This window comes from Rattus norvegicus, chromosome 16 (assembly GCF_021556685.1).
Source record: "Rattus norvegicus strain SHRSP/BbbUtx chromosome 16, alternate assembly SHRSP_T2T, whole genome shotgun sequence".
NCBI classification, from domain to species: domain Eukaryota; kingdom Metazoa; phylum Chordata; class Mammalia; order Rodentia; family Muridae; genus Rattus; species Rattus norvegicus.
The window spans coordinates 85,766,437-85,793,480 of record NC_141549.1 but is presented as its reverse complement, the minus strand read 5'-3'; the positions used below and the strand labels follow the sequence as shown (position 1 = coordinate 85,793,480).

The following is a 27,044-nucleotide window of genomic DNA, read 5'->3' as shown; positions in this document are numbered from 1 at the left end:
ATAATACTGGACATCCAAAGGAAAAAAGGAATTGTGACACCAGTCTGTCCTTGGAAAGCTCTTTATAAAATAACAAAATAAAAGTTCAAAATTTGAAGGCAAGCAGTGAAGTGGTACAACGTTTTTGGCTAACTAGACAAAGTATTATCAGCTAAATTTTAAGCTGATGGGTCCTGAGTGAGGAAGAAGGGTGGTGAACAGGGGATTTCAGAACACTGAGATAACAGGGTCCGCTGGATTCAGCCATAGCTTTTTCACTTACTACTAGCATTTCAGCATCAGAGCTTAGCTTCTTATCCTCAGCTACAGGCATGCGAGCGTGTGAGGCAGTCTGCCAGGCTTCCAGCCTGGCCCGCTGTTTGGACTGGGTGACTTGTTTTGTTGTTTGTTTTTGCCTGGAGTGGGGCACATGATGGGGAAAGCATTGTGAGCAGTTGTGCTGGTTGGCTTTGGACTGCTGTCTGTCTACACGTCATAAGCAAAGAACCGTGAGGAGTTGGGTTTGTTTGACTCCCATGTGTAGGTCACAGTCCATCCCTGGGGAAAGTACAGGACAAGCAGGAGCAGGCAGAGGGGAATAGGAAGGAATGCTGCTTGCCGATTGCTGCCTTCCTCAGACTGCCCTGAGGTGGCACTTTGCATGGTGGGCTGGGACTCCAGCATCAGTCACTAATCAAAAGTGCCTGGGCAAGTTTGTCTGTGGCCACTCGGAGGCTGGAGGTTTTCTCCTGCTGGTGTCTTTAGCTGTGTCATGTGGACAAAAATTCATCAGCATGCGTACTGTCTCCTGCCTGCTGGTAAAGCCCGTCCTTTGCCTCGGCTGTTTCCTGGTCCCCAAACACCCATAGCCTGTAAAGATGAGGTCCTTGGCCAGCAGCTGTCACCATTTATGTGGCCCAGGGAAAGCTGTTTTCTGTTGGGTTTTACTGTTTAAATGTTACTGTTGTTCTCAGCTGATGTGTTTTGCTTTGTTGTGAATTCCTCCTATTTTACAGACAGATTGACTGCCACTTGGGCACTCTGTGGCATCCGTCTGACATCACAGTGTATTTTCTGTTTGACGGAGTTCTACACACTGGTCTCAGTGTGTGCTCTTGTCTCAGTTTCTCATCAGTTGGGTCTTCCACCCCCTAACCCTGCCTTTTTCTGTAAGGCAGTGAGCTCTTTCTCATGCCTTTTAAGCAGCCACTGTGCACCCTGGCTGTGTCTTCTGTCTTCTCCTAGAACCACCCACTGGATCAAGGCCCTGCTTTGCTTCAGTTTGGGTTCTTGATCTGGTTTGATTGTTGTTTAAGGTGGTTGCTCTTTTGCACACTTAATTCTGCTGCTGTGTGTAAAGTCATTTAGTATGTGTGGCACCTTCTTTATTAGGAAAACATTGTTTTGGGGTCTTTTGTAGGGAAAGCTGCCAACAACAGGAATGACAATCACAAAACTCGAGGACAGTGAGAACCATAGGAATGCATTTGAGATATCAGGTAATACGTTTACACTTGGACCAGCGCCATGTCGTGGGAGGAGAGGCAGCCTGTCCTCGGGTAGAGCCATATGTGTTTCCGAGGTCGTGTGAGGTGGCTTTGGATTCTGGGTGTGTACACATTCTTGTGTGCACTCACTGTGTCTCTGCTCCTCTCTAGGGAGCATGATCGAGCGCATCCTGGTGTCCTGCAACAACCAACAGGACTTGCACGAATGGGTGGAGCATCTGCAGAGGCAGACGAAGGTCACGTCTGTGAGCAACCCCACCATCAAGCCCCACTCGGTGCCATCGCACACAGTAAGGCTCTCACAGTCATGGCCTGTGCTGGGACTGTCAGTGGATACAGGAGTTAAACCCTTGCCTCCTGCCCCTGTAGGTGTCATCACAGAGCAAACTGCCCCAGACACTTTGTGTCTGCTCTCAATCTTAGTGATGCTTTGAGCTACTTCAGAGGGTTCCCATTGACCCCTAGAAGCCACCAGCCCTGTCAGTGAATTTTTCTCTCTGAGAACTTTAAACTCTACATATGTCATTCATAAACAGAAAAAGCAAGAGAGAAGTGTAAAGGCTATTGAAATGGTGTCCGACACAGTTCCCAATTTACTTTTAAGAAGTGATGGGTCTCGTCTGGAACCATAGCAAAAGGTTACTGCATCTCTTGTTACTGTAGTGCTGGGGTTATTGAAGTTACAGAAACACATCTAGTCTGTTTCACAGAAAGGTATATCTGTTAAGTCTCGCTAAGTGACTGACAGGACAGGTAAATGTGTTTCATGTTTTGCACACCAATGCAGCAGGATTTGTATAACCACATGACTTCATAGTTGTGATCTCAAAGGAACTTCTCCTTTTTCTTGCAATTAATGTAAGAACACTCTAAATCTCTACACGTCTGAAGGATTAGAGGTAGAAATGGTCTAGTAAAGATGTAATGTTTATCCATTTAAAAAAAAAAACAAAAAAAAAAAACAAAAAAAAAAACAAAAAAAAAGAAGTGATGGGTCTTAAGTGGTAGATTCTTCCTTAGCACGGAGTTGGAAACCCAGGACCCACAGCATAAACCGAGTACACTGGCACATACCTGTGCTCCCAGCACGTGGGAGATGGGCAGGAGAGTTTGAAGTTCAGGGTTATCTGTGGCTATATGTTGGGTCTAGCCTGGGCTGTGTGAGAAGCTGACTTTAAGCAGAACAGAGCACTGTTTATTTCTCACCTGTGAGAACTCAGGGCACTTTGGTTTCTTAGAGACATAGGTTTCAACAGGTTAGCGTTGGTGTGGGAACTCCAGTTGTGCTCGAGAAGTTAGTATTATTTTAAAACTTAACCATTTTCACATAAAGACTTAGACCTTTAGAAGTAAACTTTGATGACAGTTTGTGGCTATAGATTTTCCTCATGTGCCTTCTTCATGTGCCTCTTGGGATACTTTCTGTTGTGGAGGTCACTTTTCCCGTCTGTGCTGTCATGGCAAGGGTCACCATAGTTACTCAGCAGCACACCTCTACCATGCAGTTCTCTGTCCACTCTGCCTCACACGGCGTGGGTCCAGTTTTCTGGTCTTGCTGTGCTGTCTTCACAGTTGGAGCTTCAGATGCCTTGCAGTCTTGCACTGTTGCCCACCACCTCAGTCTACATGGCTGTGTGCCATAATTTCTGCTTACTCCAGAGGGTCCTGGAGACCTGGGCTGTGGCTCAGTGGTAGAGCATTTGCGTGATGTGCAAGGTACTGGGGTTGATCTATGTGCCACCAAAGTAATAAAAAGGAAAACCTAGCTTCTGTGGAACTGAGTTTCTCCCAGGGACACAGGCTGCCTCATATGTGCAGAACAATCTGAAGGTAGGCTCCCTCACCTGTCACAGAGACTGCTGCGTACGTGGGCTGCCATCTCTGTAGTGGGACCCTGCCTGCCAGGGACAGCCGTGCAGTCCCCCTGTTAGTGTGAGAAGCCCTGCTGATCCCTGGAATTCCTCGGTGGCTTATATGTTCTTTCTGCCTGGGACCCAGTTCTGTCCCACATCAATTAACTCTCATTTTAGTATTGGCATAGCTCTTATTTTTCAAGGAAGGAGAACCAAGCCAGTGTTTAATCATTACCAGATAACTGCTACAAGGGTTGCGGGACACAGCTTTCTCACGTGTAGGCTGCTTGGTTTGAGGAAGTTTATTCTGTAGTCTAGTGTTTTGCAGTATACCACGAGCCGGCCACTAGTGGGTGAGCGGGAGCTTTGAGCCCTGGTTTCGGCTGTGTGGTGCCTACCAACCACCCCAGTCCCAGGCTGGTGCTCGCCACCGAGGAGCTCATCCGAATCATCAGCGTTTTCATTTCGTTGTCAGTGTGATCCGTTTGGATTTCTAGAATACAACCCTTCTTAGTGACATCCCCCACTGAAGAATCAGATCTCAGATTACTCTGTTCTACTGAACAGGCTGAGGTTTTAAGATAAACATATCTTGATTTCAGATGTTAACATCTTCCCATAAAGGCCAAGTGCTTTATACTCCTAGCGTCACACAGCTCTGGCAACTGGGTTTGCCCACGCAGGAAGGGCGTAGATGGGTGGGATAGGCCTGGCTGTAGCAGCCTGAGGGAGGTTTCTCCTCCCCCCTCTGACAAGGGACAGTTCGTGTGAACAGGTGGAAGTGTATGTCCAGGGAGCATGCCCCATCTCAGTCACTTTAGTCCAGTCGGGGACCACTGGTGGCTTTTTAAGGTTTGTTTTTGTTTTGTTTTTTGGTGAACCTCTGCAGAGTTGAGTCTCCATCCCTTGGAGCGTGGCACAGTGAGCGAGCGAGAGGGAAGCCGTGTGGTCAGGGCCTTCCGTCTCTGCGGCCTTACCCATCTCATGCTCTCTGCTCTTGCTTTTGTGCCTGGCAGCTTCCTTCCCATCCTCTCACTCCATCCAGCAAACACGCGGACAGCAAGCCTGTGGCACTGACGCCTGCGTACCACACACTCCCCCACCCCTCTCACCATGGCACCCCACATACCACCATCAGCTGGGGACCCCTGGAGCCTCCGAAGACCCCCAAGCCTTGGAGCCTGAGTTGCCTGCGGCCTGCCCCTCCCCTCCGGCCCTCAGCTGCTCTCTGCTACAAGGAGGTGAGGTCCTGCAGCACGCAGACTGCCAGCACAGTGAGCACGCCTTGACGTCGGGAGTGTGAGGGTCTGCACGTAGCCCAGTAGTCAATGTGGTGGCTTCAGAAGTGCGAGTCTTGTATTTCTGTTTATGGTTGAAATCCCACCCTGCCGCATGACGTCTTCAGAACCAACAGGGTCTGCCCTTACTCTGTGTCATCCCCTTCTGCTGCAAGGACCAGGTGTCACCTTTAAACATAATGGAGTGAGCATGCACCCCTCCAGTCCTCTGTGCACTCTGCCCTCACTTAACGAGTGGTACCAGGAGGCTCTGAGCCTGAGGTGCTCCTGAACATGCAGGCTGCGAGGGCCTCACCTTTCCTGCATGTCCTTCTGCTGTGCCCCAGATCTGCCCCGCAGCCCTGAGGCTGTTGGAAGTAAAGAGCAGGCTCCCTAGTGAAAAGGCAGTCCCTGAAGGCAGTGCCTCCTCGGCCTGTGGGGAGGTGCAGCAGCTTTCCTCAGTCCGCTCCTGCTCTCCTGCATGAGTGCAGCCACAGTGCGCTGTATCTTCACTAAGTCTCACCTAACCCTGCTTCCACCCGAGGCGCTCGGCATTGCTCAGTGTGAGAAGCCAGGTTACGGTTGATGTACGCTTGAACGTGGTGGCCGGGACACACACTGAGAAAGAGTGGATGGAGCAGGGTCCCTTGGGTAGGTGCTCCTGGGTTTCAGGGGTGTTTTGTCCAGCCCACAGTACAATGTTTTTGAGCTGATTTCTGCTCAAGGTTCTCTATAGCACAGGAAGTTTGAGGCCAGCATGGAACACAGGAAAGAGCTTTCAGAAACCAAGTCCAGCATTTTGATCCCATCTTTCTCCAAGATCCTTCCCACCTCCCTACCTAACCAACTTCATCTTCTTTTTCTCTCACTCTCAAACAAAAACACAAAAGTCAGAACAAACAAAAACCAGTAAGACAAATAAAAAACAAGCATACATTTAAAGACAACAAAATACAGAGCCCATTTGTGCTGGCCAACTCCTTCTTTACTTCTATCACCCTTGATGCGGAGACAGGAGGATCTCTGAGCTAGCTGTGGAAGTGCCTCACCCCCTGTAATAACAGCTGTGTGCAGGCAGGTTCCTGTGCCTGCTGCATGCAGCGTGCTGTGTGCATACTCCATTGTTACCTTCAAGGAAGAGGCCGAGATGGTTGCTGGCCACCGTCTCTACTTGCTCAGAGCTGGGACATGGGCCTGCACAGAGTAGCCTGCAAGCCCTGTCTAGGAGTCTGCATAGCCCTAGGTTCCCTACCTGCTCCCTTTGCTTTTAGCTTTGGGGATGTGTACTTTGCTGAAGGAATCTTTACTTCTCCTTCCTTTAAATTAAACTAATTTCCCTTCCCCCATACCCCAGAATGGACAGCCTCTGCCCTGGCTATGCGGAGCGTGTGAGCTTCTCAGCACAGACCTTATTGCCGTGTATGCTCGTGGGGTCTAGTTTTGTTAGCAAGGCCTGTTGGTGAGGGATGGTGGAATGCTTGGCTCTTGGCTTATATTCGTGTTGGCATTGGCAGAGAACCACGGAAGAGCTGGTGATTGGGGTGAGAGGTGTGTGGTGGCCGGCTGGCGTTGTCACCCAGTCTGTCAGACTTTTCTTCATTGGTGTCTCCTTAGGATCTCAGCAGGAGTCCCAAGACCATGAAAAAGCTGCTGCCAAAACGCAAGCCCGAGCGCAAGCCTTCAGACGAGGAGTTCGCTGTGCGCAAGAGTGAGTGCCCACCTCACCGAGGGGTGTGGTTTCCTGTTGCCTTCACTCCACCCAGCAGACCTATGACCTGAGTCAGACCCAGACTCCTCACTTGCACTTGGCTTGTGTGTTAGGAGAGCTGAGGGCTGGGCTCAGGTGTGCCTGGTGGTCTGATAGAACAAGCATTTACCATGTGCCTTCCACAGGACTGGCCGATGGGTACTGGAACCCAAATGTTGGCCAGACCTTCAGAACTGGCAGACGTTAATGCTGCTTTGTGTCCAACTGTGAGACCAAGTTCATAGCACTGGTCTTTGGCTGGGCATGTTTACCCCAGGAGTCGGAGCAATGTGTAAAAGCATTGCTCCAGGTGCCTGGGTCCCTGGGTCCCTGAGAGGAGGCCGCTATGGAGCAGCCTGGTCAGGGCTGACACTGGTAGCAGTAGCACCCCCTCCTAGACACGGTGGTCATTTGTTGAGGGGGCCTCAGCTGTCTTAATGGGTGCGGGGTGGGCCTGAACTGGGGAGACATAAGCCAGGAGGCAGGGTTGAGTGGTACGAGGCCTGTGGTTCTGATGAGAGACGTCTGCACCAGCTGAAAGCTGTGTGTACTCAGAGCTCACAGGAGAGGCAGTCTAGTACTGCATCCTTACCCAGAAGTCCCAGCAGGTTAGGGATGAGAGATTGCGAGACCAAGGGCAAGGGATGAGGAGAAGTGTTATGTTACAGACCCCACTCAGCAGCGGGGGCCAGACAGGCAGACGCTCAGCAGACCTGATCTCTCCAAGGCTTCTGTAATTGGATGACTTGTGTTAGCTTGGAAGGCGAGGCCATTATATGTCCATGAGGGTCCACCCTGAGAGCAGTAGAGCATCTGCAGTGTGAGGAGAGCAGCTGGCATCCTGTGGACACAGCGAGCTTGCACTGTGCTGCTGGCTTCATGGCTCTCCCTACCCTGTGTGGTACACACGTGCTCACCCCGGTGTGAGGAGAGCAGCTGCTTAGGCACCAGACAGAGCACCCCGAGTGAAGGTAGCTGCCGCTGCCCAGAGGGGCGAAGCCTTTCTCGCAGTCTCCTGCCATCTGAAGAAGCCACATGCTGTGGGACCTGCCTAATGACTGGTTACAGGTGGTGAGCTGGGTGCTCTCAGGGCTGCAGTCCTCTGTCCTGAAGTACATACTTGGTTTGCCTTGTATACATTTACTGTCTTAAAATACTGCTGAGAGTGGACATGGTGGTGCCTGCCGTTAGTCCCAGCACCCCAGAGGCTGAGGCAGACATCTCTAAGGGAAGAGGCCGGCCTGGCTACATAGCAAGTTCTAGTAATATCAAGGCTACATAGTGAGACCTTGTGTGAAATAAATACATCATAAAAGTGACTGAGGCATAATTATTTATAGCTGTGAGAAGAGCAGCCTTCTATTCTCTCATGGTTTCAGAATAGGTGGCCTTAAAACAGAAAAGAAAAAATACAGCTAAGTAACTTCAGGCAGAACCAGAAGAGGATATAGAAAGTATCTTTATAATGTGATATAGAAAGTATAGAAGACTATAGAAGTAGAGAATATAGACAGTATCTTTATAACGTGATATAGAAAGTATAGAAGACTATAGAAGTAGAGAATATATACAGCATCTTTATAATATAATATAGAAAGTATAGAAGACTATAGAAGTAGAGCATATAGACAGCATCTTTATAATGTGATATAGAAAGTATAGAAGACTATAGAAGTAGAGCATATAGACAGCATCTTTATAATATAATATAGAAAGTATAGAAGATTATAGAAGTAGAGAATATAGAAAGTATCTTTATAATGTAATATAGAAAGTATAGAAGACTATAGAAGTAGAGAATATAGAAAGTATCTTTATTTTTTTTAAAGATTTTATTTATTATATATGAGTACATTGTCACTGTCTTCAGACACACCAGAATAGGGTATCAGATCCCATTACAGATGGTTGTGAGCCACCATGTGGTTGCTGGGATTTGAACTCAGGACCTCTGGAAGAGCAGTCAGTGCTCTTAACCGCTGAGCCATCCCTCCATCCCGACAGTATCTTTATAATGTATAGAAAGTATAGAAGACTATAGAAGTAGCTCATTTCCACATGTCACAGGGGCTGAGGGCTGTGAGTTGTCCCACTGCCTGACCCTTTTTCTGGCCTTTGCCTAGAGATGAACCCTGTACCCAGCTGGCTGGGCAGCATTTAAGGCAGAGCTCTGAAGCACTGTGTGCTTGGCCTGGTAAATATGTTACGTTAGTGTCTAAGAATCCCTGAGTCAGGGTTCGCCCCTTTAAGGCTGTGATCGGGCGCCTTTCCAGAAGTCTTCTGCTGTGGCCCACAGCTCTCCCACCATACCTTGTCAAGGCCCAGTCTGTGACACTTGGGGCACTGAGCTGAGTCTCACTCATTTCCTGTTCTTGTGAGACTTGATGTCCTTTTACGGCTCCTGTCTCCTGTAGGTGGCGTATTCTAGTCTTGTGCTGTCTGGTGTGTGGGTTGAGACTGGGGCACTTAGGACTTTACATTATGACGCTAACCCTTCGTCGTGTGCAAATTTCAAACCTTAAAAGCTCTTGAATGTACCTATTTATAACTATTTAGAGAACCTAAATATTAGTCCACCAGAAGGGAAGAGTGGCATCTAACCTGTTCTGCGTAGCTCTGTTGTGTATGCTGAGTGGTGATGGGCTCATGTGTTTTCAACAGGCACAGCCGCTCTGGAGGAAGACGCTCAGATCCTGAAGGTTATTGAAGCTTACTGCACAAGTGCAAAGACGAGGCAGACCCTGAACTCAAGTGAGTGTCAGTTCACTCTGTGTGGGCACAGATTACAAGCAGCTGCTCCTCAGGGGGAGGTTTCTGGAGCTTAGCGAGTAGTATAGCGGTGTGTCCTGGTACTGCGCGAGGGCCAGCATCCCCCATGAAGCTGTAACTGTGCAGCTGCATGCAGAAGGCAGTGGAGGGTCTTTATCTTTGCTGTTTTTGATGTTACTGGGACTCCCCCCCCCCCTTTTTAAAAATCATCTAAAATTTAAATCTAGATCCATCTTTCTACCATATTTGAATTTATTTTGTTTTTAATATTCATTAATAAACAATGATAGTTTCTTTGGTGGATGCCAGGTAAATTCTCTTAACTCCTCACAGGTGGAGTCTGCATCGTAGCAGCCAGGAGCACCGCCTGACTCAGGCCATTGCCTTTTGACCTGCAGGCAGGGGCTCTGCAGTCCTCCCCTGTTTGTTTTGGAGGTGGCATAGAAACTGGCTGCTGTGGATCTCCTACCCGGTCTCCTCCTCCACCCCAGTTTTTGGAGAGATACCTCCACATTTTAACAACACTTTCAGGGTGATGGATGGCTCAGCTCACATCCTGCCCGTCTTAACAGACAGGCCAGGTGGGAGGGACTCCCAGCCACTTGAGCCTACAGCTTAGCCAGCAGGTTTCAAACGCAGGCTCAGCTCCAGGCGGCATTTACAGGTGGCAGGGCCTCTGCTTCCACTCGTCACATCTGCAGCTCTGCACTGCCTTCTGCTTATGGAGCTAAGGGCCAGTGAAGTCTGCTTTTGTCCCTACCATGTCTAAGGACTAAGGAAGAATGGGCTGTAACTGATGAGAGGAGTAGGAGAGACAGGGGAAGGAAGCCTGGGTACCTGAGCAAGCTGTGCAATACACACACACACACAGAGTAATGGTTGAAGAGTGATTCATAAGTACAACTTTGGATGATTAAATGTGATGCATTCTGATAGGTTGTAGCCATAGCCAGCACTTTCATGGATTTTAGATGTGTGGTTTAATTAGTCATCTCACTTCAGTGCTTGAAGGGAAATGAGAATCCCCAGCTTATAGTCCCAGGTGACCTTGGCTGCTCTGTGAACTCCCGCATGTGACAGACACAGGCCATCATTCCCTCTGGGTGAAAAGCAGTGCCCTGGGGTGAGCTGTGGTGCAGGACTAGGGTGGCCTGTAGTCTTTGCAGAGCCTTTGTTCCTCGCCTGGCCCATGCTTTCTCCTCCTTTCCTTCCGTGCAGAAAGCACGTCAGCGTGCCGAGTGTTGCATTCAGTTGATGCTCTATGTCCCAGCTGGCCTCGTGGGGCCTCGGAGCTTACGGCCATACATAGCTTTCTCTTAGCTCTGAGAAACGGGACAGACGCACAGTTTGTGCTATACAGGTGATGCAGTTGATGCGGGCGTTTGGAAATGGGTTCGTAGTGAGCACATTTCTACATAAATGCCTGGCAAAATGTTTTGAGAATGCTGTTATATTGTTACCTAAAGCTTCACTCTGTCCAGTACCTGTTTGGATGCCAACAGAACTTTGCAAGCTAAGCACAGTTGGCATTGTTTTCTGTCTCAGAGGAGGAGTGGCCTTCACAGACGTGGAACACAGTCTTCTTTGGTTGCTGAGGCTTTACCTGTGGTTTCTCCCCACAGGAGCCCCACACAGCCTTGCATGCCTTCCTAGCCACTGGCTGGCTCACGCTCACATTGCTAACTATGCATGCAGCTCCTTCTGCCCCATTCCCTTGCCCCTGCCTCCTGTCACCTCCCTTTCCACACAGTGGCATTGCCAGTCTGTACTCACTCTCTGATGGTAAAGGTTCCACATCCGGGGAGGTGACATAGGAACACACCCTTCCAGGGCTGGTTGGGGGTGGGGAGCCCGGGACCACTCTGTCCCTCTCTCCACACGCAGACTTTGAGGCCACACGGTAAGTTTAGGACCTGCCACTGGGTGTTATCCTGGCAGAGACGTAACTGAAGAAGTGAGACAAAATAGGAGATGGTGTTAAAGCAACATGAATAGTATCTTTTTACAAATTGTGTCCCAAATAAACTGTCATTAGAACTGGTTAATTGCCAAGGGTCTATAGAATCATGCTTTGGCCATGAGTGAATGTGTAGATTTTTTAGCTGAGATGTACAGGTATCCAGGTCTCCAGGTATCTTCAGAGGTAGCTATTTGAAGCAGGACAGTGACTTTTGGGCTTAGAAAGAATTGGGTTTATTCTGAGGGTTGTGCTAAGTTCATTAGGAAAGCCCAGCAATAAGTAAGGAGAAGCAGACATGTTGCCATTTTTTAACAATATTTTCTCTTTCCCTTCTCTTCCCATCACCTTTTGCTTTTGTTCCATGTTTTGGTTGTGGCTCTCCTGTCCGTCCCTCCTCACCCCTGCCCTCTGCCTGTCGCACCTGTCACTTCACCCGTCTTAGCATGGCAAGGCACTGACCTGATGCATAATCACGTCTTGGCTGATGACGACCAATCAAGTCTAGACTCCTTGGGTCGTCGCAGTAGCCTTTCTCGTTTGGAGCCCTCAGACCTCTCGGAAGACTCTGAGTATGACAGTCTATGGACAGCCCATAGTTACAGAATGGGTTCTGCATCCCGTAAGAGCTGCTGCTCATCTATCTCTCACCAGAACTAACGCACTGAGCCTTTCTAACAATGCTTGTACTGCAGCCTGCTTTTCTTAGACGTTTCTTGCTGTTCCTTGTCTCTCTTATGTGATATTTAACAACTCTGGAGAGTGTCTTGGTATTTCCCATTGTACCTAGTGGAGGCTTAATTGCCAATCTAAGAATGAATTTAAACTGTTGCCCGTTGGAGGGAGGTGGTGAGTCCAGTGAGTACCTGACGGGCTTTTCCCAGCAGGGAGCGTTTTTTACAAGCTCTGTGTAGCAGCTGTTTCACGTCCTTTTGGATAGAGCCGTATGGACACTTTTCTATTTTATGCAGCCGCATAGGTTTGCGTCCAAGTGCCACAGCGGAGAAGACTAGCCTTACACACAGGGATCTAATTTTTTTTTAATGTACAATGCACTTGACCAAGTAGCTGTGGAGAGATTGGGAGGACTGTCTGTGACTGAAGCACCAAGTCAGCTGACAGCTGCTCTGGTGCTGGTGCAGAAGACCGCATGGACTCTGTGCCGGGCAAATGCACACCGGGGCTGGTTCCACTGGGTGTTGAGAGCAGTCTGGAGTCTGTCTCCACCCACTGCTCTGTGCCTTTCCTGTGTGTGGCATGGCTGTGAGGTGAGAACTCTCACTGTGAAGGCTTAGACATTTACCGTTGCACCACACTTCCCTGAACCACAGTGATGACTGGTGGGAGGTACCACCAGGCATTCACAGCGATGTTTGATTGAGTGCTTGGCTTGGCTGCAGCCTGGCTGCCTCACATCCGCCCTGTGCTGTGAGAGCCATGAGCACCTGTGTCTTTGAACACCAGTTGCGGTGAAGCTATCCCTGCAGCCCTGTACTCAGCACAGCACTGTCTGGAAGACTGAGCATGCTCCCTGGGGTTTGTTGTAAGGAGTTTTGCTGGCCCTGAGAAGAACTGAATGCGAGGTTGCATCAGTTAGAGCAGACAAGCACAGCTGGCTGCTTGGGGGCAGCATGCCCTGCACACTGTGGTGTTACAATGTAACCTTAGGGTTGTACTTTAAGTGTTAGTGGACACCTGCCTTAGGAACGGTGCCAGGTGTCCATAGGGAATAATGCTCTTTCCATCCTTCAGGGTGTGGAGCTCTGGTGGCCATGACCTCTGACCCCTGGCCCTTGTCAAACTAGTGGATACAGTGTTTTGACCCCTTTGCTCCCTCTCCTGGGAGGTCCTGCTGCTGCTAGTAGAGGAGCATGTGCATGGAGGGAGGGTTGGCCTGGAACTTCTGGGGCAGCACAGCTGCTCTCACCCGTCTGTCTGTTCCCAGTGGCTGTGGAGTGGCTTTGCCCTTGAAGAGTTTGTATTTTTATAAGAAAGTCAAGGAGCAAGCCTTTAAAACTTGCACCCAGTATTAATTTCCAGTAGGAATAAGGTTGTATGGATTCAGCCAAATAGCAAATGGGACCTTTGAAGAACAAAACAAAACATGAATCACCTGTATTTTGTTCAGTCTCCTGCAGTGACAGAGGCAGCTCTGTTGTCCCACCCCAAGTGGTGGCTGTCTTTGCTGACTCTGCCTCAGGCTTCTTGCTCCTGCCTCACTTTAGTGTGGGTTGCCTGTCGTACGCTGTGCGGCCAACAGCGAGGCAGGACTGCTGGACTGGGGTTTTCTCTTGACACTTAAGTCACATGGCACTGCCGTCTCAAGAACGCTGCTGTCGGCGTTGCTGAGCTGGTCCTGACACTTTGCCCTTGCTCTCGGTTACCAGTCAGAGCTGTTTGGGTGGCAATTTCTGTTGAGGCCAACGCTGTGAAACAACAGCTCAACCTTTTTGCCCTTGTTTTGGATGTCTGACGTTAGTTCTTTGACCTGGTTAGGACTTTGTCAGTGCCACAGGCACAGGAGATGGTCCTCATGTGGCAGAGGGGACACAGCATTGGAGGGGCCGTCGTTCCTATATTTGTGGGATGTAGTTGTGCTGATAGCACTTAACAGTTGTGCCGCTCTGTTGTGCAGCCTGTGCTCAGTGAGTGCTAAGCGGAAGGATGCAGACTGATGGAGAAGGTAGGTCCAAGCCATCCTGGGCCTTCTGTAGGTGGCCCGACAGTGTTCCTGTCTCACTGGTACTCGCCAGAAGTCTTTATTAAGCTACACTAACTCTGTGTTTGGCATAAAATTGCCAAAACACAATAATATGTATATAGTGGTATAAGATCTTGGGGAAATTATATATTGTGCTCTTTATCTGTGAATGGGAAAAGCCATTTTAGTACAAGACTCCCATTTGAAAGCTCACGTGGATGTATATCTGAATGTTGCATTGTATTGTACAGTATGCTTACTTACTGTCTGTGGTTGCATATGGCAATGAAGTGTCTGTTTTATATTTAAAAGACATCTGTTCTGTACAGTTGAAATAAATTTTGCATTTGCTAGCCCTTGACTTTTAATATTTGTTACATGGGGGAGGGCATAGCATAGTTTGAAGCCAAGTGTCCCATGGCCAATTCTCTGAGGCTGGCATGGTCCACTGGCAAGCATCTGTTTGCCATGATAGAGGCCTGGCACTCTCTTAGGTGGGATGTATGCTAAATAGTACAAGGCAGCAGGGTCTCTATGTAGTCCCAGCTGCCTGGAACTCACAGAGCACTGCCCACTTCTTCCCTGGAAGGGAGGATGGAAGGTGTGTGTCCCTAGGCCTAGCTGCTTTTTTCCTGTTTCCCTGTTACTGAAAAGCTTGTCCTCAGAAGCAGCATCCCCTTGTCACAGGTGAAAAGAAACTCAGCTTCTAAGTCCTTCATTGGGACCAGGGTCAGAATTTCCCTTCTGTTTTGCAAAGCACGTGCCTAATTCAGAAGAGAAAGTCCTTCCTGGTGACAGCCCTTCCTTTTTCTAGGGCGGAAAATCCAATCCAAATCCCAGAGCCATAGACAGTGTAGCCTGTGAAACTTGGATGCTCCTGAAGAGCTCTCTAAGTGCAGGGCTTAGTTTCGTCCTGAGAGTAGCATCAGCAGTGTATAAATGGTAATGTAGGAGCGTGTCACAGTGTGTCAGGCCACTGGCCAGATGGGCTGACGCTCTTTTGTGACAGACTTAGTTACTGCTTTGGGTACAGACAAACACACATGTGTGTGCCCACATACTTACGTACACAGGGTATGAGGAGTTGGGCAGTGGACTTGGTTATTGCTGGTCCCAGGCCGAGGGAGGAGCCCGGGAGAGCCTTGGCTATGGCAGCCTATGCAGATCTGTGTTTCTCAGCTGAGACCCACAGCCTGGTGGCCTTCAACAATGCCGGGCAGGGTTCCCGGACGGCTAGTGTTTGGCTCGTGTTTCTGTTGCTGTGGACATGTCCTCTGTCGTGAATCACATCTGTGAGTGGGTGGGTGTTACCATAGGAGCTAGAGCCTGCGGGCATCCCCAGCCCGCCGGTGACCCCAAAGAATGACCTTGTAAATTGTCACGCAGGACTTGAGGTTGGTAAGACACATCTGTAGGTTTGTTTGTTCTTGGAGAGTATGCATGAGAAGTGCCAGGTTGGGGCTGACTGTAAACTGGACTCTGTCTTACTCACGTGTCTCCACTTGCACACGGAGGTCATATGGTGGGTGTGGGCAGACTGATAGCTTTTGTAGGGGTTGTGGGGCCACCTGGCACTTCTCATGCTGTTACCCATGGAAACCACAGTTGCTATTCATCCTAAGGTTTAAGAAGTCCACTGTTTAGATGAGGGGCTTTGGATGGACTGAATTATAATAAAAGGGGTACGTCTATGTTGCCTTCCCCAAGCCTGTAGTGTTCTAGAAGTGGGCTATGAACATCCAGGGGAGGCTGCATGCAGTCTTGCAGGAAAGCAGCAGCAGATCTTGACTCCATCGCCCCAGGGACCACAGTGTGAGGAAGACAGTTCCCTACTGTGCAGTGTGCTAACATATTTAAGCTCCCATGATGGGACTTTATGTAAAGTACTAGAATATTCTCTGGTTCTGTGGTTACATGACGTTTTCCCTCAACCTAGGTATTCAAGAAAACAGTTCTATGATACCACTAAGCATAGTAATATTTCAGTTAGAGTGTTAAGTATGTGTGTTAGAAACTATTGTTCTTAAAATAGTAACTTACAAACCCAGCCTTGCTGTCCTTCGTTGTTTGGTTGAAAGGCAACTACACATTAAAGTACAGTCATTTTAGAAATGCACGTTGTGTTGAAAGGTGGGTGGCTTGTAGTGGCCTGGCAGGTGTCTGCCATCAGACCCGTAAGCCACCATCAGCTCCAACAGCAGTTCCCTCTGCCCGTCTCAGCTGGGACAACCCAGAGCTCAGTCCCACCATACACTTCGATTGGATTCTTGGGTGCCCTTTGCACACAACACAGTAGTTTCACATCCAGGACCCTGTCACGTGTTTTCCACTGACAACTGGGGCCATACAGTTTAGTTCCTCAAATCCAGACTCTGTCCCTCTCAGAACAGCTCTGTCGAGAAGGTTGCCCCTTTGGTTCCAAGTTTTGACTAGCTGCTTGATGGTTAACTAGAGGACAGCCTTCAGCAAAGTGTCCGTGCTGAGTCTGGGGCCCCACTCGTCAGTTACCTAGTCTGAAGCATTAATGCTAGAAGCAGATTTTCAAGGGAGAAAAGTCTGAAAGAGCCGAGGGGAAGTACACGGGACCATGCTGGTCTGGTAAGGACACGAGGCCTCACTGGGCCTCACCTGCTGGTCCTTCTCAAGCCCATAGTAAGTTTAATGTGACAGAAGTTAGTCACCAAGACTTTTTAATTTGGGGCTAACACAGACATCAGCAGTCAGCCTGAGCAGAGCACTTGGCTGCTGAATAGCTGTGGGAAGCCTGGAGAGCCAACCCAAGTGCTGTCCCCTGGTCCCACCTCCTCACCCAGGAGCTGGGGTCCGTAGCTCAAACACTCAGTCTTTGGGATCCTCATGTTTGGGCACTTTCAGCACTGACTTCCCCTAAAGACACCGCCCCCATGTTGGAGGCACACACAGACCCACGTGGTGCTTTCTCTGTGTTTCCCTGTGTGACCTGTGTGTCTGTCAGTGCCCAACAGGAGAGGAGCTTCAGAGTGGGCTCCTGCTAACTCAGGGAGGCTGTCCAGAAAGGACATCTGCTGTCAGCTGCACCCTGCTGAGGCAGGGGTTTGATATTGTCAGCATGCTGGGGGTTTTAAAGCATGTTCTTCCCTAGGACTTGAGACAGAGAGAAGATAGGTGGTTTGTCCTCACTAGAGCGCGTAGCTGCAGCCCTTCCCGACTGGGATCCCATTGTGTGGGTCAGTCTTTCACAAGGAATAGACCCCGAGCAAATTAGGATGTTGACAACTTTCTGCCTACTCACATGGGATTCAAGTCAGGAGTGCCTCACCATATACAGACCCCTCCTTTTACTGGCAAAGTTGTGAACTCCCCAAGGTATTTCCAGACTGTCATTCTGGGCTTGATTGAGCTCTTTTCGGTGCACAGCTTGCAGACACTCAGAGGACGACCTGGGGAGATGTACCTGAGGCCAGTCTTCCAGGCCCCATAGTTGCCCCAGGGGACAGCTATCCATCCCTACATGCCAGGGACTTATCATAAGCTTAGGCAGCAGGGGCTCAACCTCAGTTCATTCAGAGAAGCACAGGCTTGGGTTAAATCGTATGCAAAGCTGCTCTTCACAGCCCTGTCTCTCCAACACTATTCCAGGGTTTCCATGCCAACGAGGGTGCACAAGAAGTGCGTCTTAAAATCTGATGTGCTTTCAGAAAGACATACCAAGGGCACCCCAGAAACACAAAAGCAAATTAACCCCCTTTCCACATTCATCTTACCTCACACCATGTGCTTTCCTCAGAAGAGCTGAGACGAGCCCAGCCCCAGCAGGCGTCCATGTTCACATAGAGCCCGTCGTCCTTGCTCCAGTGTATATCTGGTGCTCAAAACCAATAAGAATAATCACCCATGCAATTCCTCCTGGTATCTGCCATTCGAAGGCCAGTGTCTGCCACATGAAGTGGTCACCAGTCAGCCTCTGTGCCAGGACCGTATGTATGCCTGCTATGATGTGGGTAGTGTCCTGTGTGTATCAGGGGGCCTGAGAATGTTTTCACTGGGTGATCAGTCAGTAAAAAACCTGTGTGTTACAATGTTACCGATTTTTTTTTTAAGACATTGCTGTACGCTTACAGCCTGTCCTTGATGTTTTAGCTGTGAATCTTAGCCCTTAACCCTGAGCTACCTACCACTCCAGCCCCGAAACTTTCTTCAGTTGCCAGACTTTTTTCATTGATAAGCACGAGAGTTATGCATTCTTTGACGGTCTGGCCTTCCCAGCGCTGCTGCTGTGTTAGAATGGTTTAAATAAACTTGGTGTGCTGAGTGCAGTGTGGTCAGACCTTTGGTTCTTGCTGTTGGAGATTAACATATCTAAAAAGTTAAAAGTTGGCAAAAGAGGCCGTTTTTACTCAGCTCGCCTCTGCTGTTTCCTTTGCTCTGTGATGTCTTGGTTGGCCACACCCGACAGGCAGACAGCTGGGGGAAAGCGGTCAGAAACTTTACTGTAGTCACTGGTGCTGTGTAAGTGGTGTGTAGTGACATAGGTGCCCTTTCTTGTTCCTCAGTGGCACTCACATGGGACTTCTCTTCTTAATGACCCAGGTTCACGCAAAGAGTCTGCTCCACAAGTGTTGCTTCCAGAAGAAGAGAAAATTATAGTCGAAGAAACCAAAAGCAACGGGCAGACAGTGATAGAGGAAAAGTAAGATGGCTTTCTGTTCCATTATGGCTCCCCCCCCACGCCCCCAGTCCATCCCATGGGTGACGTCTAGGCTTGGGGTTAGCCTGAGGTACCCAGGTGGGCTCCTCTCTGAAGTTACAGATTTAGACAAGGGGACTCAGTAGGCAGAGCTTGGGCTCTCTGCTGCCCGAGGTGGCCCTGGTCCCGGCCAGTCTTTGCCCCTTTGTCTTTTTTCGTGTGCTTACTCACTCTCCTGTTCCAGGAGCCTCGTGGATACCGTGTACGCACTAAAGGATGAAGTCCAAGAGTTACGACAGGTATGCCAACCAGTTTTTACTTTTAATCAGTTGGTTTTAATAGGAGAAAAGGGGAACTGTTTAACACGGAACTCTTTGTGTACTAAACGGAACCACAAAGTCCACTGCCTTTCCGAGCAGTGACGGGCGAGGGCTGCAGAGACGGTACAGCGGGTGAGGTCCAAGCTCAGCTGACATCCACAGGGCAGCTTATCACCCCAATCCTGGGGTATCGACTGCTGCCTTTTGGGTTTGCTGGAGTGATGTAGGATGCTGTCCACTGTGGTACCTAGCCAGCTATGTGTGTGACAGTCTTTTGCCTAACTTTAAGTTGTGCTTTATTCCTTTGTATGTATGACATGGGTGGAGCATGTGGCATAGCACATGTGGAGTTGGTTCTCTTCACTCTATGTGGGTTCTGGAATCAAACTCAGGATGTCAGACTTGCCCTGCAAGCATCTTCACTGCTTGAACCACTGTGTGATGTGTATGTTCAACGCTGGTGGGAGTGCAGGCGCTTTGGAGGGACAGGGCAGCGATGTCCTGAGGGTGGGGTAACTGGACACACTTGGCAGTGCCTGTCTGTCCTTCCCCACGTTTGGGGCAGCGTGCTGTCCTTCCTTCCTGACCTGCTTCATTCAGTTGCTGGGGCTTCTGCTCTGCTTTTGGCTGGATAGGAATTAAAAATGGTAACAGTAACATTGTCCTGACACTGTTACCAGCCCCTTCCTTCTGGCAGGCAGTTTTATCAAGTTGTCTTCATGCGTGTAAGTGGGAGATGGCCGTTACTCTTCAGAGTACATTCACGGTTCAGTTTCGTTGGCCAGCCCGCCCCCCCCAACCTAGCGACCTAAGGATTGAGCTAGGATGAGGGATGCCGTGGGTGCTGAGGTAGTGAGCCTGCTTTCGTCTGCTTGCCTTACAGGATAACAAGAAGATGAAGAAATCCTTAGAGGAGGAACAGAGGGCCCGCAAGGACCTAGAGAAGCTGGTGAGGAAGGTTCTAAAGAACATGAACGACCCTGCTTGGGATGAGACCAATCTATAGGCTGACTTCATTCTCATAGGCTGAAGACCAGCAGCTCCTGGACAAGGCTGGGGCCCTTGGTCCCCAGCACAGTGACATTCAGGACTAAGGAGGTGGTCTTCAAAAGGCAAGCAGCAGTGATGAGCTGTTGCTGAAGTAGCTACATGTGAGTTCTAGACACCGAGGCCTGGGCTGAGTGAGCACCTCGCTGTACACCTCTCCCTGCAGTGACTGACCAGAGTCCTCGGCTTTGGGACTTGAGTTGAATCTATAAATAGCTTACCTGTGTACTCCTTGTAAATACTGAGATCTGAATGAACATGTACCTGAGAGGTGACTAGGCTAACCCTCTTGCTAGGATTTCCTTCTCAGCCTTTCTGGCCACAGGGATCTGAAGTTGTGTTCCTAAAGTGTTGGAAGCAGAGAGGTGAAGGGATGCCCGGGCAGCATCTGACTCGTGTGCAGTGTAGGCTCCTTGGTGCCATCAGGAGCAGGCACTCAGGCACAGTGGATTTGTGTGTCTCTTTTAACTGCAGTATTCCAGTCCCGAGCTACGGCAGTACCCAGGGCACCATGGGTTCTAGGAGGGTGAGACTGGTGCCCGCCTCTGCTGCGCTGTCCTGCCTGGGCCCTGGGTCACAGTGTGGAGTAGTGGGCTAGCCTGGTGTATCTTGGCCCTGTACATAGTTGTGTTATTTATTCCATATTCTTTAGCCGGTGCTGCCGGGCAGGGTTTGGCTGCAGGCCGTTTTCATCCACAACCTCTGCTCTGCCTTTGGCTGCAGCCAGCGTTGTCCAGGCCACTGAGAGCCCTCTTAACCCTGAGCAAGACTAAAGCAATACACACCGCACTGGAGCAGCGCGGAGAGCCTCAGTGCTGTGCCCCCGCCCTCCCTTGCTGCCTCCCCAGGCCCAGATGGGCCCTGGAAGGCTGGTGGCTTCCAAGAGGCCCTGCTTCTGTTGGGCCAGGCTTGCCCTTGATTTGGCAACAGTGACAGTGACCTCAGGAGCTTAGCTGTCCCCTTCCTTTCTCCAAAGAGGTTGTTTTGAAGTCAGAGATACTTCCCCATAGAAAGGTGTTTGTCTTTAAACACTGAGGAGCAGTGTGGCTGGGGCCTCAGCATAGCCTAGGTTGTGACCCAGCTCCTGGCCGCTCGTCCTCCGTGCAGGTTTCTGAGTGGGTGTGTGGAGGCCCTTTGTGCTCTCCTTCCTCCACACTCTGGCTGGGTGCAGCGTCTGTCAGGATCCACCAGAGCCTCCCGCTCCTGTTAGCATTTTACCAGCCCAGTCTGTGCCGGGTGAGAAAAGCTGAGGTGTTCTTTCTCTTTGGTAAGCCCTGCTTCCCAAGCACTCTCCGACCCAAAAGACACTACAGCAGAGGACAGTGTGTTCGCTGTCACAGTGGACCTCACCTCAGGAACAACGCTCCTTGCAACTCCACTGCTGGCGACTGGTGCCTGGGGTTGCTGGACAGCTCCTCCGCCAAGAGCAAGCGAAGACCATCTCTGACGCGGTCCTCACCCCGCCGAGGTGGCTGTGCAGGCCCCAAGGACAGTTTTTACAGACCTGCCTTAATGATTCGCTTGGAGACTTCCATGAGTATCCCTACCCTGGACAGGGTGGTAGCGTTGTGTCAGCACGCCACCCTGTCCTTCTGAGATCCAGTGTCTTCCAGGCTCTCAGGGAGCGAGAATCTGCACCCGGAGCAGTCCTTTTTAAAGCTGGCACACACCCCGTTCTCCTCCTGCATCTCTGCGGTGGAGCTCTGACACCCACAGCACAGGGTGCCTCTCACCAACTCCAACTCCTCCGCGCTCTGTGAGGGATGAGGGGGATTAAGCCATTTCCTGTCCTCTAGTGAAGCACTTTCCGTTCTGAACCATGCTGCTGCGTGCAGCCTCTGAAGCTCCACTCTTCCCTCCCAGTTGTTGCCCACGCTCCCTGTGCACCTCATGCCAACCCCTCCTTCCCTGCGACACTGCAGGAGCCGGTGCTGGCAGACCGCACCGGTGTGACTGCTGCAGTGTGTGTGCTGCCCCCTCCAATTATTAAACTCCTTATTTTCCTATCTCACCAATGTGTTGCTCCATCTTCCTTGAGACGCTCTCCCTGTGTGTGTGTATCTTGGCTTTTTAGGTTTGAAAATCCTCATGTGTTCAATGCAGGAAAATACTGTTGAAATCTTTTTTTTTTTTTTTTTGAAGCTGGGGACAGAACCCAGGGCCTTGCGCTTGCTAGGCAAGCGCTCCACCACTGAGCTAAATCCCTAACCCCTTACTGTTGAAATCTTGTGGGAGTATTTAAGGGTCCATCAAGTTGGAATAACAACTGCAGTTAGGATGTGGGCCATTGCGTGGATTCCGTGTTCTGGAGGAATCTGGTGTCACAAGAATCGCCTTGTGACAAGAGTATTACTGTGTGCCGTTAGGTCAGAGCGCTCTCTGACACTTCCTGGAGGCTGGGCGTGTCCCTGGTGAGCGTGTCTCTTGCTCCAGTCCAGAGGGTTGGGAGACACCCTCAACGTTGGGAAAAGCTGCCAGTCAGAACTGCAAAGCTAGGAGCTGCAGGCACGGGCCTGGGATACTCTGGCCTTACATTTATGACATGGTGCCTGGACGCTCAGGGAAGGAGGCAGGCCTTGGGCTTGTGTTAGCACATGGTTTCAGAGGTGGCTTAGCTCTGTCACATGGGGCCTGTGGTAGATGTGAAGGGTTCACTTATGGAGGCCAGGTGCAGACGGGAGGGCCAGGGACCAATAGTCCCCTTCAAGGATACACCCAATTGACCTACCTTTGATGGCTCACATTTCTGCCAGTATTACCAAGCCTTCAGCGCCAGGATCTTTGGTGTCACTAAGGATCCAGACTGTAGCATGGGCCAGCTTTCTTTCAGAAACCTTGTTCTTGCCCAGGGAAAGTGAGCTAACCTGGTAGGTTGCTTACTTATCTGTTGCTGATAGAACCAAGGCAACTTACAGAGGGAGGTGTTTAACTGGGCTTGTGGTGTCAGACAGAATCCGTGATGGCAGTCCCATCACAGGAATAGCTGAGAGCTCATGTCCGACCACAAGTGGGAGGCAGAGAGCACACGCGGCACACGCAGAGCAGCCAGTCTTTTGAAACCTCAGAGCATGCCCCCAGTGGCACTTCCCCAAGTACACCTCACCTCACCTTCCTAAACAGTTCCACCAACGGGGGGGAGGGGGAGCACTGGCGGGGACCGCTCCTGTTCAAACTAGAGCTGCTCACCTCAGGAACGTAGACTGAAGGAGTTGATCAGGAGACCTGTTAGGAATTTTGGGCCAGATTTCAGAGATGCAGCAACAGCGGGCCTTCCTAGGTTTGCCCCCACCCCCACCCCCATGGTCTTCAGCATCTTCCACAAGATTGCTCTGTCATCCAGAAAGCGAGCCTGCAAGCCGTGAATACAGAAGTAGGCCAGACGTGCACCCCGCACGGGTTGAGGCAGACCTCAGTCCAAGCCCAATTAGGAAGGAGTATGAGCTGGGTTTGGGGGGAGCAGCTACTCCAGTGAGCACTCTGTTGGGACACAGTGATGATGCCCAATCTGGAAAGGCTCCATGGCGGTGCAGGACTCTGATCTGGTGGGCAGTGCCACCAGTTGCCAAGGCAGCCATGTGGAGTACCCGAACAGCCACCGTTCTGGTGAGAGAACCTGGAGCAAGTCAGAACCTAGATTCTCAAGGGTTTCTGGTTACTTCAAGAGAAAATGACTAGAGATCTGTGTTCTCATTGGCCCCGTGCTCTGCACACTTGTTTGAAGTGGCCTGGTTTAAGAAATGTTACACCTTTGCCTTTTTTGCAATGGTTTTAAATTCTAGAATCCCTACTTTTCAAGGAAATGCAAGCAGTGTGGCAGGACACAAGTCATAGGCACCTGCAAGAGAGATTGACAAGACGGACGAGAGCTCTACTCACCCTGCCAAAGGCTGGGGTGTGCATTTGTGCCATCTCTTTGCCCAAATAAACCACACTGTCTGGCTCATTGACTTCCCTGAGGGATGCAGATGGCATCCTGGGGTAGGGGCACTTGCTGTTGTGAAAGCATGCTAGCAAGTAGCCATGCTCTCAGAGATGCTCAAGAATAGGGTGTGGGGGCTTCCCGCTCTCCTGTGTGTATCGTGGCCCTAGGCAGTGTTGCAGTCCTAATGTTGCTGTGCACGCACAGGATTGAGTCACTCAGGGTGGCCTCTGGCTTGCAGCAGTCTTTCTGCTTCTGCCCTCAGGGGCTGGAGTTAGTGTGCATAGACCTTTTGGTTTGGGGCTTTTACAGATGCTTGATTCTGTGCCCCAGGCTGCCCTCAGACTTATAGCACTCCCCCTGCCTCTGCCTCCTGAGCCGGAATTAGCAGGTGTAAGCCTTCATGGTTGTTAGGAGTAGAGGCGTAGATGCTATCTAAAACATTTTCTCCATTCTTAGCTGTGCCCTGGACTGCCATGCCGCGGGCCACACAGGCGCTGTGATTTGTCCCTATCTGGCTCCCGTATCTGGGCAGCTCTCACAGATTGGTCTACCGAGTGGAAGGAAGCACTCATCCCTCTAGGGAAAAGACAGCTGTGGGCCTGTGCAGTCAGTCCTTGCACAGCCTCTCCAGTCTCAGCCTCTCCAGTGCTCTAAAGCACTGGGTGCTTCTTGGGGTTGGGGTAGATGCTGCTCTGTCAGCCCCCAGGGCCAGCTTTTCACATGGTTTGAGAACTCTCTTTAAAAGAACACAGTAGCAAAGTCAGGCTCCAGGAAAAGGGCATACACAGAGTGAACCAGCTGGAAGCTCAGTGTAGGTCATTAATATGGTCCCCATGGCCTGCAGCTTTTCTCAGAGCCAGGGACCCTGCCCTGTACCCAGCTTCCCATCAGATCATGGATGGTAAGTGGGTTACAAGACAGAGCTGCCGCCCAGCACAACCACAGCGTCTCGAAGCTTGTGAGTCTGGTGATGAGCGGTGGCCAGACATGAGGCTTCTCAGACCCTCAGATGGGACCTCAAGTCTCAGTCCCACTCGGCTTGAGGCTGGGAAGGTGTGTGCTGGGAAGGAGCAGCTGCCTTCACAACCAGGGCCTGCTGCCTGTCCACCCGTCCTTTCCTCCACCCCTGTTCCCTCCTCTCCTTCCTACCCCATCCCTGAGTTCCCATTGTAACCATCCCTCCCTCATCCCTGAACACACAGCCCTCCTCCATCCGCTCCTGATGGCAGACTGAGCAGACGACAAGCAGGAGGGCGGACAACAGCCGCTCCAGGTCATTGCTGTCTAGGCACGGTCCCTGGAGGACAGCAGCCAGGGTTGCAGTGTGGATCTGTCTGAGAGTCACTGCCTGTGCCCCAGCCCAGATCCAGGGTGTTGAAAGTCACAGCCAGCATTCCTGTCCTGGTCCCTAAGTGCTGGGAGCCTTGGCTTCCTCCTGGTCCCTAAGTGCCGGGAGCCTTGGCTTCCTGTGTTTTTTAATAGTGTTCTATGAGGCAATGACTCTCACACTGGTATTTCCATTGTGAACACATCGCACCCATTAGCCTTGCCTTTGCCCTCCTCCCTCAACTGCTATTCTCCTCCCCATATCATCCCCCCTCTACCTTGATGTAACGTGTGCACACACATGTAACCTTGGTTGCACATGTGAGAGAAAACATGGCCTGTTTGTCTCTCGTCCACCAACGTGCTAGTTTCCCATGCTATGTCTCCCTGCCAGTGACGTAGCTGGTGCTTTATGGCTGAAGAAGACGCCACTGCAGACGTAGCATGTGGTCTTCCTTCCTCTGCTGAGGGACACCCAGACTGACTCCTTCACTTTCTTAACACGGATCATGCAGCAGGGAACACGGATGAGCAGCTATGTCCGTGGTGTGCTGACCTAGAACCCAGGAAGCTGCTCAAAGAACTCCAAATGGATCAAGCACTTTTAAAACCTTATTTATACTCGGAGAGGCAAGTGGAGAGCAGCTTTCTGAACAGGACTTGGACAGCTCCGGACATGAGTAACCATAGCGTACAATAGAGGGGCTTCTGCACAGCAGTCCCTGGTCTGTAAATACCTGCATCTGCCTGAATTCCCCACTCTGCTGCTGCCCCCAGCCTGCCTCTTCTCACCTCTCAGTGCTTCCCCATTTCCCAGCCTGGCGTCTGCACCAGCACCCAGCACCTGCCCCCGCAGCAACACTGGGGAGCCTTTGTCCGTGGTCTGTGAGGAGTCCTGTTCTCAGACTCTGACCCAGCCTGTCCTCATGCCCTTCCCTCCCTTGCCTTGCCCTTACTCACCCCTCAGTGACAGTAGTAGATGGTCGCTTTGTGGAAGTGCAAAGCTCCCTATGATACAGTTGGGGCCTGCAGCTGCTGCCTCCCAGAAGGGAACTGTGGGTGGGGGGGCAGGTGCCTTTCTCCCAGGGTGCTGTTGGGGAAGGTTTGCTCTGGCCTGTTGAGGCTCCTCGGCTGTCCATGTTGTGACCAATTCCAGGCCAGGCCTCGGGGTCCCTGTCAGAATTCGCCGTTAGGCACCCCTTAAATGGGGACAGTTCTGTCCTCTAGATTACTTGTGCTGAGGGCAGGAGTGTGGAAGGGAGGTCCTGTGACGGCCAGATGAGCATGAAGCCGGTGTACTGCTTAACACACCTGTGGTCTGGACACCCCCATCTTCCAGAAGCTGTTGAGGTCACAGCAGACGCAAGTGTCAGCCCCCACCTCCAGAAACAAACAGGGGTGACCTGGAACTATCCACAGCCACAAGCCAAGAGACAATCACAACTTAATGCCCTTAGGGGTACTGATGGGAGCATGCATGGGGCAACTAGGAAGCAGGGGGCTTCGTCGTAGGTTTCAGATGCTATGAGATTACACCCTTAGCCCTTGGCTGTGTGGGTGCTAATGTAAAAGGTTTTACCTCAGATACAGGGAAATGTTAGGTTTAACTCAGAAATAGGGCATGAATGGCTGTTAGAGGACTGATACCAGCCCTGGATTGTTTGGATGTAGATCTGAAACATTCCAACTCTTCACTGCTCTAACTAGCCGCTCAGCTCTGCAGGGGTGTGTGGCTGTCTTCTGGGGTTTGGGGCTAACATACAACACATTAGTGACAATGGAGAGACAAGCATCTCTGACCAGAAGTAAAGAGGGCCTCATTCACCACTGATCCAGTGTCTGCCTGGCACGTGATGGCAGAGAGAAACCCCAATGGAACACTCACTGCTGCCAGCAATACTGTTTGTGTAAAAAAAAAAAAATGTAAAAGTGTATTCAAAATCATGGTGCAAGATAGAATATTTCTCTAGAA

The 27,044-nt window shown here is 50.6% G+C and overlaps 1 protein-coding gene across 11 annotated transcripts in view; it reads left to right on the top strand.

Annotated features, from left to right (window-relative positions):
• The window catches only part of Arhgef7 (Rho guanine nucleotide exchange factor 7), a 111,485-nt gene extending 89,646 nt beyond the window's left edge, over positions 1-21,839 (top strand). For 3 of the 11 annotated variants that reach the window (XM_087587330.1, XM_087587329.1, XM_087587332.1), the window contains 7 exons: positions 1,400-1,478; positions 1,638-1,777; positions 6,232-6,325; positions 9,026-9,115; positions 18,361-18,460; positions 18,702-18,756; positions 19,661-21,835. In XM_087587330.1, the coding sequence (XP_087443456.1) occupies positions 1,400-1,478; positions 1,638-1,777; positions 6,232-6,325; positions 9,026-9,115; positions 18,361-18,460; positions 18,702-18,756; positions 19,661-19,783 (681 nt within the window). In that variant the 3' untranslated portion in view covers positions 19,784-21,835. 11 annotated transcript variants of the gene reach the window in all.
• Positions 21,840-27,044: the final 5,205 nt, after the last annotated feature.